Here is an 18,838-nt window from a genome sequence, read left to right as displayed (position 1 = left end):
GTCTCCTCCTGTCACCTCTCATTCTAATTCCACCTCTCGATTCCAACTTTCTTTGTCTGACTCTCAGTTGCCACAGTCTCTCTTGGTCTGTCTGTCCATTTGCAGGGCCTATGATAGGGCGAGGGACAGTGAACACAAAAGCCTCAAAGGCAGACTTCTGTTATATTCAAAGAAAAACATATGGAGGCTCCTATTTTGGAGTTAACCACGTTTTAGCATTTACCCCTTATTTTCATCTATTGGGACCCTCACAAAATAGAACCGGCCTCCCTTGGCAAAGTCGCGTCTGTCCCTCAGGTTTCCAGCCCTGGTTGGGGTGTGTTCAGACTTCACGCCCCACCGCCCCACCAGCCGGGGTGCGCTGCCATCTGGGACCAGCAGGGGGAGCCCGCGAACAGGTTGGAGGAGGCGGGATGGAGGCGGGGCCGCGAGGCCGGCTGGGCCAATAAAGGCGGCGGTGCGCGGCAGCTGCTGACTCTGCCCACTGGGCACTAGTGACCCTCTCTTCCGTCCTCTCCGTTCGCCGGTTGATCTCTAGCTCGGACCCGCGCGCCCATGATGCTAGCGCTCCGCTGCGGACCCCGCCTGCTCGGCCTGCTCTCCGGCCCGCGCTCAGCGCACCTGCGCCTCCCCGCGGTTCGCGCTTGCAGCAGCGGCAGCGGCTCCCACGGCTCGTCCTCTTCCTCCGGGAACCCGCTAGTGTACCTGGACGTGGGCGCTGACGGGCAGCCACTCGGCCGCGTGGTGCTGGAGGTGAGACCACCGAACCGGACCGCTCTGGACTGGGCGTGGGGGACGGTCCCGGAAGAGCCTTGGACCGCAGGCCGGCGCTGTGTCTGGCTCGCTGGGTGACCTTGCTTCCTGCCCCCGGGCTCTGGGCCTCAGTTTCCCCATCTCTTAAGAAGGGGCATCGGACTGGTCTCTCCAGGCCTCCCCTTCGGATCTTTGAACTAGTGGAGGCGGGAGGGAAGGCGCGTGTGGAGGAGAAAGCTCAAGGTCAGATCGTAGGCTAGGAGGGTCCGCCCCGCTGGCCGGCCGCGGAGGGGCTCCGAGACTTCACCGGGTGGGCGCCTAGGCCCGAGCTTCGAGGTGGCTGTCAGGGGCTCGGGGGTCGGGGCGGCGGGCCGGCGGGGAGCTCACGTGTTGGCCCTTGCAGAAGGCGGAGCCGGCCTCAGCCCCGCCCCCTGCTATCCGGCTGTCCCGAGAGCTAAGGTGGTTTTGGGCCGCCTCCTCTCCCAGCAGTTCGCGCTGGTCTGGCCGCAGGCTCCAGCCACCAGACAGACGTGGCATAGACCTCTTGGGGTCAGGGCATTGTGCTCAGAGCTCTTTGCCCCAACTCCAACCCCAGTCACCCTCCCAAGGTGACACAGTGCCTGCCCCAGCTCTTTGGGCCTTTTTGAAGAACAAAGAGACCTACATAGTCCAGAAAATAACAGAGGGGAAGCTTGGGTGTAGCCTTCAAGCCCATTTTGAACAAAGGGGTCTTAGTTAAATTTCGGTTTCCTGTTCTGGAAAATGGAGAGCACCCGTTTATTTTAAAGGTTAGACACTAGGGTGGCTCTTGCAACTGGGAGGCAAGAGGCAGGCTTGGATGGAGCTCCAGCCTTCCCTTTCCCCCACCCTCCTGCCTCTCTCTGAGCCTCAGTTTCCCACCTGCCCACTGGGAAGCTTGGACTGGCTCCCCCCAGGGGCCACCCTCTCTGCGTCTCTGATGCTTTGGGCCCAGCTGAAGCAGCTCTGTCAGTTCTGCCCCCAGAAGAAGGCCAGGGTGGTGTTGTCATCTCTTCTGACAGATTGGGAAATCGAGGCTGCCCCTCCCAACCTGCAATTCAGGAAGCATCTGGCAGAAATGATTGCTTAGGTGGCTTCCCACGGAGGATTGAGAATGACAGGAATGGTGCTTTCCCTCGCTCCTGGACCGTGTAGGGGGTTGGGTCCTTCCTTCACCTGCCTCTGGACTGAGCCTGTCTTCCCTCTCCTTTCCCCGCAGCTGAAGGCAGATGTCGTCCCAAAGACAGCAGGTAAGACGGGGACCGGGGTCTTCTGAGTCTGGGCCACGTGGAAGAGAGAGGGGCATGGTGAGGTGGGTGGGATGGTGAGAGGAGTCAGGGCGGAGACCTGTGGCCAGATTGGAGTACACCACCACATGTGCTCAGCTGCTGGGGACCTTGGTGCAGCCTCTGAGCCTCTTGGTGGAGGCTGGACTTACCTGGACTCCCTGCCCCACTGGCCTGGTGCTACTCCTGCCGCAGTGCTCAGATGCTGAGGTCAGGGCACAGGACCACTTGGCCCAGATCACACCGTCAGCAGAGACCCCGGGTAGGGATCTTCCCATGTCCGGGGGTGGGTGGGTAGAGAGGGTGCCGGCTAGAACCAGCTGTGGCCCCTGCACTGAGGCCTGGCCCTGCTGACCTGCTTTTTTCCTTCACCACCCACCCAACCCCACCCAGAGAACTTCAGAGCCCTGTGTACCGGGGAGAAGGGCTTCGGGTACAAAGGATCCACTTTCCACAGAGTGATTCCGTCCTTCATGTGCCAGGTATGGTGGGCCTCTTCCTGCCTCGACTTCTTCTTCTGTAAGTAGCATACTGATGGGGCGACCTTGGAGAATGTCACGGGGATTAGCCAGTGTGCTTGTGCCTGGAGAGTACTGGAAGGAGGGCAGCTGCGGCCATTCGCTCAGCCTGTCCTCTCCTTCTGAGAGTCTGGAGCTTGTCCTGGCAGCCATAGTGCCTTCCCTGCCCCAGGAGCTAAGCAACAGGATAAGCAGCAGGTCGGCCCTGCCTGGCAGCACCGCGAGAGTGGAGCGGCAGAGGGAGAATGGCATCGGGGTGTGGATGTGCTGGGGGCTTTGGAGTAATAGCGTATTCGGTCTCTGCCCACAGCCCCCAGTGTGTCCCACCGAGCACTCGGCATAGGAGATAAGGAGGAAGGGGAGGAGGGAGGCCAGGCACAGACAAGAACACACAGGTCCAGACTTGGAGCCTCTCTCCAGCCTAGGGCGCCTTTCTCGGTTAAATGCATTTGCTCTTTAGTCATGTGTTCAGCCTCTTTTCAGAAGCATTAGCTTTGCTGTGTTAGAAGTGTTGTGGGTAGGTGTGGCAGGTGAGAATTTCCGCTGGTGCCAGGGCCTGAGCCACGCTAAGGGTTGTCCTGTGTTAGGTCAGACCCTGCTAAGACAGGGGCTTATGTCTGAGGCCAGCAGGCCTAGAGGCAGGGGCATGGCTGTCATGACCTCTTTGAAGTCCTGTCAGCTGGGATTTCTGCCCCCCAGTTCCCTCTGCCCTGACCTGGTGGCTGTCGTCACATCATGGTGAGTGGCATGGCTTGGGGCTGGGCCTGCTGACATGTTGGACATGAGGAATGCAGCGATTGGCGGGGGTTGTGGTTGTGGGACAGGCCTGGCCACAGCCCATGGCTCTCAGCTGCAGAGGCCCCCAGCTCTGCCTGAGGCTGTAGACTGAGCAGGAGCTGAAGTGGATGTCCAAGCTGGGCTAGGGTCTTCCTCTCACCACAGCAGGCAAGGGCAGAGACTCCAAAGCTGGCGGGCTCTTGGAAGCACGGGATGGTGGGACCGGGCACCGGGAGGCCCAGTCCTCTCTGGGGACACCTTATTGGCATTTGTGAATGCTTCAAAAGCAGAGCTGGTCAGGTCATCCCTCTCACCCGAGGAGGTCATCTCAGGAAAACAGCAATATGATGGTGGCTGGGGGCTGGGCTGGCAGACCCTGGGCTCTTCTGTTTGTGGCTCCTTGTGGCAGCCTCGGGCAAGCTTTGAGGAAGACCACTGGCCCTGGGTGGACTTTGTCCTGGGCCGGGTGAAAAGGAGATGCTGGGACAGGAACGGGGGCTCAGTGGAGGGACCTGGCTCTGTGCCAGCTACCCACAGACCACACTGGGGAGCAGGGACTCCTGGCCTCCTCCTTGTTTACCCTCCAAGAGTTGTGGGTAGAAAATTCTAGGTCACTTAAGAAGCAGCTCCAAATGACCTAGAATTTTTAAGGATCATTTAAAATCTCACTCAGACAAAAATGAATCATTCGGAAACCAGGGTAGTTATTGGGGCAGAAAGTATGAAATCTTTATTTTGTTGCTGCTTATGCTCCTTAGCATTATATTAACCCTTCTATCATCGGGTATTTTCTGACCCCTTTGCCTGAGGGCTCCCCGCTGGGTGGGCTCTGTGTGGGCTGGGGGCTGTGTCGCAGCATGGGAATGGCACCCCTCTGCCAGCTCTAGTGGCGACACTCAGCCAGCGCTCCGTGTTCGCAGGCCGGTGACTTCACCAACCACAACGGCACAGGGGGAAAGTCCATCTATGGAAGCCGATTCCCTGACGAGAACTTCAAACTGAAGCACGAGGGGCCAGGTGAGTAAGGCTGTCAGTCCCCACCTGGGTATGTGCCCTGAGCTGTGAGCCTGGTGCTGCCACCCCAGCAGGCCTGGAGGCTGCAACCTGATGGCTCCACATCCAGGGCACACGTTCCTTCCTTCAGTGTGAAGGGTGGGCTTGTTGGATTGTCTCAGAGGCTTTTTCATCCTGAGCGCTCAGTTTCAAAAACAAACCTTTCTTTGACCACCGTTCTTTGAGAGCTGTTAAGCAAAGCCCTAGCTTTGTGTTACCTTTAGGACCCAACGTGCGATGTGGAAAAAGCTAGAGTTCAGGACTGGAGGTCCCGCCCCTGCTCTATCACTGAGAGCTCCCAGGAGGCCCTTCCCTCCTGTGTCATCAAGGCGGACAGGCCCTGGGTGGCTGTGTGCTCTGGGCTTGGCTCTCTCTTCTGAGCCCCAAGTATCTTCAGCCTCAAGTATCCTTCCTGTGCTTTGCGTCATCCATGCTGGAACAGCTCCCAGGTGAGATGCCTCCTGGGCAGCCTGGTCACCCCACTTGTTTCTGCAGGCGTCCTGTCCATGGCCAACGCGGGCCCCAACACCAACGGCTCCCAGTTCTTCATTTGCACCATAAAGACAGACTGGTGAGTTGCTGGCTCCTGGTCCAGGCCCTCTGGTAGCAGGGGTGGCCTTGAGCTGGAGGGGGAGGATAGTCTGAGGCCAAACTCTCTGCTCTGGGGCAGTAGCCCTCACCCGGCTGAGTGTGTAAGAGGAGAAAGTCCCCGAAAGGGTTGAGGAAGAATTTGGGCTATTTTGCAACTCTGTCTTTTATCAGGTTTCCCATTGTTGCTGTAGCTGGAATTTCTCAGTGCTCTGAGCATGCACATGCGCAACACACGTACACACAGGAAAGAATTCTTTTACCAAATGCATTGGGGAGATGCTGCAGAACTTATCAGGCCTCAGGATGGCCTGTGGCAGAAGCTTGCTCACTTGGTTTAACCTGCCATTTCCCAGCTTATTTAACCCTGGGCTGCACCTTGGAAAATGCTGCAGTAGACAGCATTTGGATATCACACCGGATTTCTCATCAGGCGTTAGCACCAGCCTGTGGCAGCCACCAGCGCCCCCGGACCCTCTTTCCCATTGCCCTTGTATTTTAGGGATGTCGTCCCAGGTCAGTTTCCCACTACCTAATCAGTTTTCTCTACTCAGAGTCCCCTGTGTCCTCACCCTGAGGCGTCTCAGCAGGGTGAGGGGACAACAGCTGGCCTGGAGCTAAGACTTAATAAAGCCCATTTCCCAGGACTTTAGGGAGACCCAGGTGGTGGTGGATACTAGTGGTCTGTAGCCTCTGAGCCAGAAGGGACACGGATGTTGGAGTGGGCAGGTTATTGCTGGCCCTGACTCCCCTCCTTCCATGAAAACCCTTAGTGGATCCCAAAGGGTAACCAGTCTTGGTTGGTGGCCCTGAACTGAGCTGCCTTTTAGATTTTCGGGACTCTCTCAGACTGAGAGCTGCTTGGGACTCGAGTAGGTTCACCATACATATCATCTTGGCTCTCACCCCAGAATTCCTGACTGTTAAGGCAGTTCTATAAGGGCCTTCCCTGGTGCTCCAGTGGTTAAGAGTCCACCTTCTGATGCAGGGGGTACAGGTTTGATCCCTGGTCAGGGAGTTCATATCCCACATGCCTCGTGTCCAAAAAAAACCACAAAAAACATACATAAACCCCAGAAACAATATTGTAACAAATTCAATAAAGACTTCAAAAATGGTCCACATCAAAAAAAAAACAAAACTTAAAATGATTCCATTTTACACAGACTTATTTCTTCAGAATAGTTCAATATCCCATCATCTCCCTGTGCAGGATGAGAACAATTCACCCTTTGTAGGTGAGGTTCCCAGGATTCAGGTTGAGTGGCCTGGCCTAAGGTCACACAGCAGGTGAGGCAGAACACAGCCTGGGAGGGAGCCACGCTCTGGTGCGTGCTGGGGGCTCAGCAAGGCTCCACACGGGACCTGTGAGGGGCTGGGCCAGCTTTTCGGTCTGAGCTCCTTTCAGAACTGCTGTTTGCAGTAAATAGTTCCATGGCCTAGGGGCTGTGACCCCGGGCGACATTGCAGCACTCTCATTTCTGCTTACCTGGCTCACCTCTCCTCCCAGGCTGGATGGCAAACATGTTGTGTTTGGCCATGTGAAAGAGGGCATGGACGTCGTGAAGAAAATAGAATCTTTCGGCTCCAAGAGTGGGAAGACGTCCAAGAAGATCGTCATCACAGACTGCGGCCAGTTGAGCTGACCCTGTGTGCTTCCAGGAGGCCTCTCAGGAATGTCAGACCCCACAGGGCCCACCGGGCAGCTTCCCCAGTGTCCTCCCTTCCCCAGCGCCCCGTTCCTGGACACGCATCGTGGACACAGTATCACCGCTCCTTGTAGGCATCGCCTGTGACCACCCGGCTCAAGTTCACCTGCGCCTCGGGCACAGATGATGGGTTAGCTTTGAAGGCGGTTTCTGCCTTTTCTTTGACCACAGGGGAAAGCCAGTTGCTGTAAAGGGCTGTCATATCTGTTTAATATTGTCTTTCTGATCGGAATAATTTCACTAGACTCCCTGGAGCTGAAGCTGTGACACTAACTACTCCAGGCTGTGGTGTGACCTGAGTTGGTGGCACAGGCCACAGACCTACAGAGCTTGGCCTTTGGAGCACACTCCAGGCCTTTGTGATGGTCCCGCAGCCGAGGCCTTTAATCCCAGCCACTGTGAATCCCGTTGGTCTGCTGCTCTTGTATTTGGGGAGAGCCCGTGGGGGTGGAAGCAGCTGAACCGGGGGACAGACCCACTGCAAGCTGTGCCTTGTCAATGTGAATTCCCAGGTTGAAAATAGCAATAACCTGTAAGTGCTATGTGCTCTGGAAGGAAGTCAAAGTGTATTTTCCTGGTGGGCTTTGATTTGTTTTTCTTGTGTGTTTAATAAATTAAAGCTATTGATTATGTACACAATATACTTTTGGAAAATTTCTTTATGTTCACCTTAAATGTGAAAATAAATCCTATTTTCTATAAAAGACTGTCTGGTGTCCATGCCTTTAGCAAGCACTGTCTATAACACAAGTGTCTGGAGCCAGCGTTTATTGTTAACTGCCGTCACTCCGTGCTCTGAGCAGGGCCTTTACGTGAACTTGCGTCCACCAGCAACCTCTGAGGGCATTCTTGTCATCCTGTTCAACAGGAGAGGAAACAGGCTCAGACTGTCAGCACCCACAGCCCACCTGAGAGCCCTGGTGTGCCTCTGGCTGACTGAGCCTCAGTTTTGCTCAGCAGAATAATGGGATAACAGTGCCCAGCACACAGGTGGTGAAGGTTGAACATGATCTGTGGAAAGTGCACAGCACGGGCCCTGGCATGTGGTCTGGAGGGGCAAGGGCGCCATTTCTGGTGTGTCTGGGTCTTAGAAAAGAAGGAGCTCTGATTATGTCAGACTAGATGTGGACTTTATTTCCCTCTGTGCCATTTAAATTTGGAGTTAAATGACAGGTATTTCTAAATTCACATGGAGGGCAGATTGAGGGGTGGGAGGAGAGTAAGAACTTCCTTAAACAGCCAAGGGAGGACAGTCTGAATAATAGAAGAATCACAAGATGATTGGCATTACCTCACCTTGGAGTTCCCTGAGTGTGATGGTGTGTGGTCTCAGGTCCTTGTAGTCATTCTCAGCTCACTGTGGCTGGACTTTCTATAGTGGCTCAGCGGCAAATAATCCTCCTGGCAATGCAGGAGACTTGGGTTCAATTCCTGGGCTGGGAAAATCCTCTGCAGAAGGAAATGGCAACCCATTCCAGTATTCTTGCTAGGATAATTGCATGGACAGAGGAGCCTGGTGGGCATGACTTAGCAACTAAAAGCAAAAAATAAGTAGAGGATTTGGGTCATTAGCGTCATGGAGAGTTTCTATGAAGTCAGTTCAGCTACGTGGGTTGGGAACTCGGCTCACCTAGTAGTTCTCAAACAGCTCTCAAAGAGCCTTGAAGCGTCTTCTGACATGAGCACGGGCCCCTGAACCTCCCTTCAATTGTTCAGTTGCTAAGTTGTGTCCGACTCTGCAACCCCATGGACTGCAGCACGCCAAGCTTCCCTGTCCTTCACTATCTCCTGGAGTTTACTCAAACTCACATCCATTGAGTTGGTGATACCATCCAACCATTTCATCCTCTGTCAACCCCTTCTCCTCCTGCCCTCAATCTTTCCCAGCATCAGGGTCTTATCCCATGAGGGGGCTCTTCACATCAGGTGGTCTTTCAACCATAGATACCCTCTTATGTTTTCTAAAAGGGATTTCATTTGAAGTGTGGGGTCTTGAGCCAAGTATCAATAACGGTTATTGGTCAGTCCATCCAGCGTTTTACAGTTGGGTAAACTGAGGCTGCCAGAGTGGTCATGGTTGCCAAGGTGACTTCCGGAGTCAGTTGGCAGAGCAGGGGCTAGAATCCTGGACCTGACAGACCAGAGGGCTCTCCGTGGGAGGCGTTTCCACAGACTCCTTTGTCTTCAGATCACACACATTCAGAGCTCTTTGAATTTCTTAGGTCAAAGCCATGATTTTGGTCCCTGTGGTTTCCTCTTGACCTCTGGGGATTCTGGGAGGAGGCAGTGGTGCTGTTGACAAGTGTGAGGGCCATCTCCTTGAGGTGTGACCACTGGACCCCTGATGACTTCTGAGGACTCGCAGGGTCACAGAGCCTGTGGGGCGTGTGTTCAGTTCACAGAGCATTTCCCTTTTGACGAGGAGGAAGCGTGTGTGTGTGTGTGTGTGTGTGTGTGTGTGTGTGCGTGTGCGTGCCTCCCATGCAGAGGAGTCTGGTGTGGTGGAGGGGAACAAAGTATTCAGGAATTTCCTAAAAACAGATTTCCCAAAGGTGGGACTATTCCCTATATTTCTTTTCCTAGAACTCTTGCACGAGGGCCCGAATTGGTCTTACTATACAAAGCAGAGCCTACGCAACAGACAAATTAGGATACTGACTTGTTGCTGACGCACAGCGCCGAATGCATGAAAGAAACGGTGAGTCATACACGTGCTCGCACAGATGGACTCATATGCAGATGTCATGTAAACACAACGTGTTTAAATACCTGAAATAGCAGTTTTCTGAGACAACACAGGAGAGCTTTTCAAACTGACTTCATTGAACCTTCAAACCATGAAATTTTTGTACCTTGTTTTACATCCCTGGATATGTTCCAGTGCCTCCTGGCTTATAGTCTATGGGAACTTGAATAGAATTAGTATTCTGCTGTTGTGTGAAAATTGTATAAATCTTACTTATGTTGAATTGGTTCATAGTGCTTTTCAGGTCTACTATTTCCTCCTACTTTCTATTTATTCTATTAATTTTTGAGAGTTTTATATTGAAACTCCAACTAAAAAAGTCTTAATTTATCTACTTAAAAATATTGTAATATATAGTGGAACTATATGTAACTTTGTAGTCTCCAAGTGTCCTGTAAATATGTTATAATGCTTTCATAATTTAAAAACTAAAAAAAATTATAAAATCTAAAAAAAAATGACTTCATTGAGGTATAATTTACCTGCAGTAAAATTCACACATTTTAAATGTACAGATCAATGACTTGACAAATTCATACACTGAGTAATCGCCACCAAATTAAATTAAAGAACATATCTCCATGAAGAGATGGAAAGCTTCCATCTCTCCAGAAAGCTACCTCTGTGCCTGCTCCCAGGAACCCAGTGATTCTGTCTCTGTGGATACATTTTACCTGTTCTAGAACTTGGTGGAAACGGAATCCTACAAGATTTGCTTTTTGTGTCTGACTTCTTTCGAGTAGCAAGTATAAGGATGTGGGAGAATTTAACACACTGCTGGGCTTTATAGAATGTTGCTCCATGAAAAGGAATGTCAGTCAGTGCTCCCAAGGTCTGGTAAGGTCTAAAGTGATGCTTCTCCTAGGAATCATGCGGTGCTGGGAACGCATGCAGATTCCCAGGCCATGGCTGAGACCTGTGGAATACCAGTCTCTGAGGGTGGAATCTAGGTCTCTGAATTTTCAGATAACAATTCAACTAAGGTTTGAGAATTTGAGTGTAGGCGAGAGGGGGCAAGACTGAAAAGGGAGGCCACCAGACCACTAGAGTCACGGCTGACTTGTGATACGTTATTCACTGCGTGTTCCGGGAAGCTGGGATAAGACCCTCCGCCTGTGAAAGATGCTTCGCTTGAGTTTCCAGGTGGACACTCTTGGGTGATGGGTAGGTCAGCCTGTTCAGCCAAGCTTTGTGGGGACTGGTGGCTTGGGTGGGCCCAGAGAGGAGAAAATTTCTCAGTGAACAGCTTCTGGAGGCCACAAGTCAGATCTGTATCTGAGGTCCACTGGAATAGGTTGAATAGAGAAAGTCTTGGTTCCATGCTGAGTGTTCTGATGGCTCCATATATCTGCGAATATACTGGAAAAAACATTGAATTATACACTTCAGGTGGATGAATTGTATGACATGTGAACAATATCACAATAAATCTGCTTAAAAATATGTGATGTAAAGTCTCAGAATTCTTTGGGTGTGCACGCTGTTTCTCTGAAGTCCTGTCCCTCTGGAAAATGCTGAGATTTGACCTGGTGATGGAAGTCTTGGTTGGTCTTGGGTATTACCTTTCAAAGCACCCATCCATGGTGAAGTCTGTTCTCAGACTCAGAAGAGTGGGCTACTTGCACAGGCAAGGGAGGAATGGAGTGGCTGGAGGGTTCAAGTTGTTAGTTTCATTTGGGCCCAAACAGATGTCCCCATCACAAACTTCAGGATCCGGTTCCTTTCCACTGATGCCCTTCACATGAAAGCCTTAGCGAGACTGTGAATTCAAACGATACTGTAATTCAACTGATTACACAGTTAAACTTTTGTTTGAGTGATGTCAGTCCATTTGTATAAGAAATGAAAGATGTTTTCGAGTTGTCATGGAAGCTTTCTGGTTCTCAGACATTAACATAAGCCGAGAATTAAAGGACATGTTTGTCATTTTCTTTTGGTAAACAATCAAGCGTGCTCAAAATAACTCTCCCCACAGTGTCGTCCTTATGGTCATGGATACTGCCATGACCGTCATGTGTGCAGCCGGCTTCCCGAGGCATGTGCTTCTCTCGTCACTTAACCGCAGGTGACAGCACTGTGGTGTCACTGCATGCCATGCATCACCATCATTCCACTTCCTATTGTTCAGCCATGCCTTCAAGCCCAAGGGCACAGCGAAACAAATGTCTAAATACCATCTTTGTAGGGTTATCTCCTAGGATCACGGCCAGTGTCAATGCATTGGTCAGGATCCAGACAGAATATAGAAACAACACAGTGATTCTAACACGGAAAGTTTAATATGAAAAATTGTTAACCACACATGGGTTTACCTAACAAAGTGTCTCTCTAGTGCCCTCTGCTGGTAGTGTGTGTGTGTGTGTGTGTGTGTGTGTGTGTGTGTGTGTGTGTGTGTGTGTGTTGCTCAGTCATGTTCTACTCTTTCCCACCCTATGGACTGTAGCCCTCCAGGCTCCTCAGTCCCATGAGATTCTCCAGGCAAGAATACTGGAATGAGTTGCCATTTCCTTCTCTAGGATATCTTCCCGACCCAGGATAGAACCCGGGTCTCTTGCATTGCAGGCAGATTCTTTAATGTCTGAGCCACCAGGGGAGCCCCTCTACTAATAAAGGCTAATATAATTTCAGGTGGCAAGAAACAATGGTCACTGTGTCACAAACAGGGTATTGAAAGGAAGATTTCGAGTTAAAAGACAAGGAACTTGTAAGTGGTGGCATTGCTTTCTTATCCAATCTGACAAACTCTGCCATTCAATTAAAAGTTTAGGCCACTTATATTCAACTTATCAATATATAAATTGACCTCCTTTCTATTTATTTTATCTTTGTCCCATCTGGTTTTTGTCCCCTCCTTGCCTTCTTTTGCATTGAGTTTTTCCTCCCAAATGATTTCATTCTACCTCCACTATTGACGGATTAGACTTAGTTCTTCATTTCGTATTTTCAGTGGTTTCTCTAGGATTTAGAGTATGTAGCTTGATTTATCACAGATTACCTGTAAATAATATTGTGTAAGAATTACACACATGTAATTCTTACATATGTGTAAGAATTGCTAGCCTTAATGGCAACTTCATGTTTAAGATTTTGAGGAACATCAAACTGTTTTCTAGAGTGGCTAGAAAATTTTATATTCTCACAAGCAATGCATAAGCGTTTTGATTTCTCCATGGCCTCACCAGCGCTTCTTATTATTCATCTTTCTGAGTCTTGATGTCAAAGTAGTATTTCACTTAGGTTTTGATTTTCATACCCCAATGACGAATGAGGTTGAGCATCTTCTCATGGGTTTATGGACCCTTTGGACATCTTCTTTGAAGAAATGTCTATTCAGATATTTGTTGGTTTTTAAGTTGGATTATTTGTCTTTTTATCATTGAGTTGTAAGAGCTCTTTATTTATTTTAGATAAAAGTCCTGACCCTAGATCCTCCTACTGTACCAAACAGAAAGGTAATTAAGAAAAAAAAAATTGACTTTTAAAAACAAGAACACCCATGTTGTTCAATAGGGAGTTGATAAATACATTACCTAATAAAAGAGTGCAATCAGCTGTTAGTCAAACGAAACAGATTTCTGTGCTAGCAGGGAATGGTGATGATGAGAACAAGGCAAGTTATGGAACAGCATGTCGAGTATAACCCAGTGTGTGTGTGTGTGTGTGTGTGTGTGTGTATGTGTGTGTGTGTGTGTACATTACAGATACAAATATTTTTACAAGCAAAAAGTCTAGGGAAGGTTAGGGCCAAACTCGACAGTGGTGTCTCTGGAGGAAATTGGGCTGCTAAGAATTTTCACATCTTCCTATTTTTGTATTCTTTCCATTTCACATTGTGTATGTATTATTTTTATAATCAAGAAGGAAAACTCATATATTACCACTTGACAGTTTTACTCAAGCAAAGTTGCATGAGGCCTGGGTAGTACTGTGCTGGAGTGATCAGGACTCATCTGGGTTTGAGAGCAAAAAGATAAATCCCCTTTAGTCCCCCTGTGAAGGCTTGCAGCCTGCAGGGAGCCGCAGTTCTCAGACTTAACCACCAGGAGGCACCAGGGGACCAGCAGATTCCTGCAAGAGGAAAGAGGGCGAATTTTGAGCTGCCAGGGATATTGGGGGAGAGAGATCTGGGCCAAACTGTTTGAAGCAGTCTCCACTGTGGGGTCGGGATGGGTCAGGTTTCCAGAGAGAGGAAGACTAGTTATGTGCTCGGCAAAGTCACTTGCTGCAGCGCAAGAGGGAAACTCAGGCAGAAGCCCAGTCAGAGGGGAACAGGGTGTGGGTGTCTGGGGAGGGTGTGGGGAGGGTCTACAGTCCAAGGACCAGACAGACTCACATCCTGTCCTGGGGCAAAGCCTCATCTGCCGCCTGGTTGGTATACAATTTTCAGAAGGCCTGGCTCAAGGTGCTGAGAGGTGTAATAGGAGGCAAAAGACAGAGAGGGAATTATGAGGAGTGGGGGGAGGATGGCATTTCAAGGGCAGCACAGGCCCAGGGGTCTGTCACCCCTCCATGACTGGCGCAGTAGCTAAAAAACGCTCAAGCACGTCCCAGGTGTTTAATCATGACAATGACCCTCAGCTGGGGGACAGCTGGGGGACAGGCAGTCTCATTTCCATTTTACAAGAGAGGAACCTGGGGTTTGGGGTGGGGGAGGCTCGGCTCACGACGACAGCTGATGAATAGTGAAGCTGCAGTTCTGCATCTAGTCCGTTTGACCCCAGAGTCCTTGCCAGGATGAACTGAGGGGGTGCTGAAATGGAGGTCACAGCAGGTACCACAATCCCGGACATACAAGGCAGGATTGGATCCCAAATTGCCCCACAGGCTGCAGTAGCTGGGTGCAGAGGGGCGGCGGGGGCTGGGCCCTGACCTCTGGGGGTGACCAGAGGAGAGGGTGGGTGTTGAGTAGGTAGGAGAGGAGGATGCTACTCAGCTCCCAGCATGGAGGGCTTGGCGTGGACCTTCACTTCCAGGACCAAGAGGGAGCATGTGGATGGGGAATGGGCATGAAGACAGGGTTCCAGTGGTGGGAGGGCTGAGGAGAGGGGGTAGGGGAGGGCCAGAATGGGTGATCGTGCAAGGAGAGAAGGCACAGGTGCTGGCCTGGCTCTCCTGGAGGTAGTGGAGGTAGCAGCAGGGCTCCCTTGCAACTGGGAAAGAGGCCCCCAGGGAGGTTTTCAAGAGGGTTGGAAGGGAGTGGAGACCTCCTGGGGGTTTGTGTTCTGTGTTGAGTGGCTTGGCTTCAGTTCTAGCTTCTGCCCAGGTTTGCAGTAACCACTGCAGCAGCTGCACTAGCTGGTTATTGGCTCCAGACTACCACAGGAAGGCTGACAGGCTCGGCCGGGCAGGTGTGAGGGGCCCAGAGACCTGGGGGCTGAGGCAGGCCGGCCCCATGCCTGGCTGTCTTGGGTGGTGGCACAGCTGCCAGAGGCAGGGACTAAACCCTGGCCCTGACATACCCCTGGTGCTGAGAGATGGGAAGGGGGTCTGGGAAGGGGCACAGGCAGAGGTTCTGCTGTCATCAGCCGTATGATCTTGGACAAGTCGTCAACCTCTCTGGACCTTGGCTTCTTCTTCTGTGAACGGGGCTCATTGTAGCACCCAGCTCACAGAGTTGTCGCAAAGACTGAGACTGAGATGCACGTGCCGATCACGCAGCCCAGCAGCTGGCACTGGATGTTGGGCAGACCTCACTCATTCATTCCACACTTAACCCCGGGGTGAGCCAGGTCACACCAGCGCTGCGGCTACACAGGCTGTGGGGGGGATGGTGCTGAATGAGGCCAGGGACAGGTGTGGAGGCCCTGCCCCCACGATGCCCGCGCACCTCCTTGGTCCAGCTCCCCTGAGCTCATCTCCCGCCCAGGAGTGGAACATGAAACAGAGAGTGCAGGGCAGTGGGTCTCCAGGGTCCCGGACCCTCACTAGGACAGGCTCACCATTTTGTCAGTCTCGCTTCAGCAACCCCCGTCTATATTCTAGATTGTTTGAGAACAAAGCCAAAGCCTGGGCACCGCCTCGCTTCACCTTCAACACGCGTGTCTAACAGATGAGGTCACTTTTTGCACAACCCTCATCACAGGCCACTTTTCACACGACCCACTTTTCACAGGGCCCTCATCACGCCTGGCAAGCTGAGACTTCGCCCCACTGTTCTCGATCCGAGGACAGGCTGTGGTCAGTGTGTTGGACCCCTGTTTGGGGCTTGACTTCTCTCACCCACTGGATGGTTCCAGAGACCCCTGGCTCATGGCAGGGAGGTACAGCCTGTGGGGAAGGTGGCAGAGTCACATGAAGTCCATGGCCCTCTGGGCGGGAGTTTCTTTCTCTCTAAAAGTGACCCTTGGCTAACAGGAGTCAGGGAGAGGGGCTGCCCTCGGGGCTCCCTACCCCCTCAGTACTCCCAACGGGCTGCAGCCATGCATGTTTGTGGTATGTGTGTGTAAATGTGTCTGAGAGTGTGTGAGTGCACGTGTGTCCGTGTGTGGATATGTGTTAGTGCAAGCAAGTGCAAAGAGGTATGTAAATGTGTGTGTGTGTGAGAGAGATGGGGAACCACGAACCCAAGCCTCTAACCATTCTGCAGAAGTGTGGAGAGGTGTGAGGAGGGGCCTTTGTGCCCAAGGACAGGCTGTTCCTGGCTCCAGCCAGAGTTCCAAGAACACCCAAAAGCCTGCCTCCGGCTGCGGGAGCGCTTCCCCAGTCATCACCACCTCCATGTCAGCTTCTCTTGCCCTGTCTCCCCTCCCAACACCATGTGGGAGGCAGGCCAGGGAGCAGCTGAGGTGGCCTTTGGATGCCCGACCTTAGGTTGTGGGCAGCTGGGGTCCAGCTGTCTGGGAGTAGGCAGGACCTGACTCCCCACCCAGGTCATCACGGGGCCCAGCCCTGGCTCACCCCTAGTCATTTGCTGAAGGCCTGAGCAGGCTGGTGGAAAGGCACTTGGAGTCTCTGGCTGGAATCAGAAAAAGCACACGGCGTGGAGATGGAAGGACCCGTCTGCCAGTATGGGGCATCGGGGCCATCCCTAGGCCTCAGTTTCCCCACCTGCCATAGTGTTCTCTGCCCTGGCTCCTGCCTTGACTGTTAGGAGCACATATGAGCCCCGAGCGACAGGAGAGATGTGTGCCTGTGGCCAGAGCCCAGGGCAGAAGCCACATGGCAGCGGGAGCCAGTGAGAGGAGGTATACTCGGCACAGAGCACCCTCTGCAGCCTGTGGTCGGTCCCGCGTGCCCCAGCTCATAGATAAGGACACGGGGGCTCCACGCGTGTGTTTCAAGAAGAGGGTGGTGCTAGGAGCCTTATCTGGGCCCCACGAGGGTCCCCTGAGCCCCCAAGGCCTTTGGTGCTGAGGTGGTGGTGAGGGGGTGGTTGAGCTCATATTCTCCCCAACCAACTCAATGCTGGGGAACTGGCTGGTTTCCCTTCCCTGTGTCTGGTGTCTTACACCAAGGCCTTCACGGGCTGGAGCTGCCCGCTCCCCAAACCACCTCTGCCCTGGAGCCCTCCTCGCCCACCTCTGCAGCTGTGAGCACAGCACGCTGCTCCAGGCAGAGCCCCGGCTCTGCCTCTGAAACATTGCACCAGGAGGTGAGATCTCAAGGTTCAAATCCTGCTCTGCCCCCCAAGTGGCCTCAAGTGAGCCCTTTTCTCTGAAGGCCTCAACTAGGGGTGTGAGGGTGGTGGAGGACGCCACAGGGAGAGAGGCAGGGGTGGGTCAGAGCTGGGCCCTCCCATCTGGGTCCACTGACGCCCCTTTCTACTGTGGACTCCGCTCTCTCTACTCTTGGCTGCCAGCTGCTTCTGGACGTGGATATTAAGTCTAACCGGAAATCCTTCCTGTCCAGGGGAATTACTGGTTTCCACAGCTCCAGGAGATGTCGAAATGCAGGCTGTGCTTGCCTTGGATTTGTTTTTTTTTCCACAGAAAACAAAGCAAAACAAATATATGGGCACGTGCACACGACACATAAGGGCAGAAAATCGAATGGTAGCCCTGACTCCTCAGGCCCAGGATGGGGTCGCTCAGAGAGTGAACAAGAGAACCAGGTTCCTGGGTTGGAGGCCTGGTGTCCCCGTGGACACCCTGTGTGATCTCTGGCCTGAGCCACAGACAGTGGGAGCAAGCGATCCACAGTGCTGGCCCCCTACCCGCCGCCCAGCTGCCAAGCTGTGTAAAGGGCCTTGCGTTCACTGGGCTGACTTATCCACACAACATCCCCATGGAAGCCACGGCTCAGAGAGGCCAGGGGAACTGCTCAGGGTCACCCAGCTGTGGGAGACAGGACTGATCTGGAAGCCAGCACGACAGGGCACAGGGCCACTGAGATGGACGGACTCCGAGTCCTCAGACCTGTACCGAGAGCGCAGCCCTCCCTGGGCTGCAGGGGGAGATGCCCTCTTTGGGGGGTTTATTCTCTTCCTCGCCCACTCTTCTGGACTGGGTCCCCTCTCTGCTCACTGCTTGGCTGCAATGACACCCACCTGCCCTGCCCATCATTTCACAAAGCCTGAGGCCAGGCACCCAGAAGTGAATTCTTTCTCTGCGCCAATAAAGGGAAAGGGCTTGATAGATTTCAGGATTCACTGTGCACCCCAAAGAAGGCAAGGGATCCCGCTTTGGGAGTCAGGGACCTCTCTTCCTGCCTCTTCCCCACACTTCCCCATCTGTGTTCCCTGATCCCAAGGACTTACATCTTGTTTTCTCTGCTCCATCTCAGAGGCTGCAGTCTGGAGGCATGGACTGGCCCATAGACATGTCGTTTGGCTATTTAATAAACTAGTTGCCAAAATTTAAAAATTTGAAAATTCCATGTAACAACTTGGACTTCTAGTCTCCCCTACCACCCACTTCCCACCACACCCCAGGTGCTGTATTCTTGGCAGCAAGTGCATGGAGCTGAGGATGGGGTGGCCAGCGGGGAGGCAGAGCCCCTTGCGCACAGTCTCATTCCCATCCCCATCAGCCTCACAGGGCCATAAGGCCCATTTCCAAGCCTGGTGCTTCTCAAGCATGCATGTGGGACTGATCAGGGACTCTAAGGACCTCAGGGAACCCAAGTCAGTGTCTCAGCATCTCTGGGGTGGGACCAATCCTCCCGTAGGTGATTCTGGTGAGCAGTTGGGTTGAGAACCACAAGTGCGCTAACTCTGTGTGGAGGGGCTCCGTATGCAGGTGGTTCCTTAAGGCTCACTTGGCTGTGGCTCCAGGCTCTGTGAGCCATGGCCCTCGGTGAGAGCCCCACGTCAAGAAAGCCCAGCCAGGTCCTTGCTCAGAAGAAGGGCCCTCTGTTTCCTCTCCCAGGGACTTTCCAGGAGGTTCTGGACACTTGAGTCTGCTCACTGTGGGATACTCAGCATCTGAGGCCCAAATCCCGGGCTTGGAGAGA

At 52.6% G+C, this 18,838-nt stretch overlaps 1 protein-coding gene across 1 annotated transcript; it reads left to right on the top strand.

Moving 5' to 3' along the window:
- The first annotated feature begins 466 nt into the window (after positions 1-466).
- PPIF (peptidylprolyl isomerase F) lies at positions 467-7,400 on the top strand. Its single transcript, XM_070364623.1, has 6 exons — positions 467-753; positions 1,991-2,021; positions 2,451-2,539; positions 4,273-4,369; positions 4,901-4,976; positions 6,504-7,400. The coding sequence occupies exons 1-6, from the start codon at positions 556-558 to the stop codon at positions 6,637-6,639; spliced, it is 627 nt and encodes a 208-aa protein (XP_070220724.1). The 5' UTR covers positions 467-555; the 3' UTR covers positions 6,640-7,400.
- Positions 7,401-18,838: the final 11,438 nt, after the last annotated feature.

The sequence above is a fragment of the Bos mutus genome, chromosome 28, assembly GCF_027580195.1.
Source record: "Bos mutus isolate GX-2022 chromosome 28, NWIPB_WYAK_1.1, whole genome shotgun sequence".
In the NCBI taxonomy this organism is placed as follows: Eukaryota; Metazoa; Chordata; class Mammalia; order Artiodactyla; family Bovidae; genus Bos; species Bos mutus.
This window is presented reverse-complemented; position numbering and strand designations above follow the sequence as displayed.

Excerpts from the sequence above, each read along its gene's own strand:
- PPIF (XM_070364623.1), top strand. The coding sequence starts at position 556 with ATGATGCTAGCGCTCCGCTGCGGACCCCGCCTGCTCGGCCTGCTCTCC. Across the intron at positions 2,022-2,450 it reads TGTCGTCCCAAAGACAGCAG|AGAACTTCAGAGCCCTGTGT; the intron begins GTAAGACGGGGA and ends AACCCCACCCAG. Across the intron at positions 4,977-6,503 it reads TGCACCATAAAGACAGACTG|GCTGGATGGCAAACATGTTG; the intron begins GTGAGTTGCTGG and ends CTCTCCTCCCAG.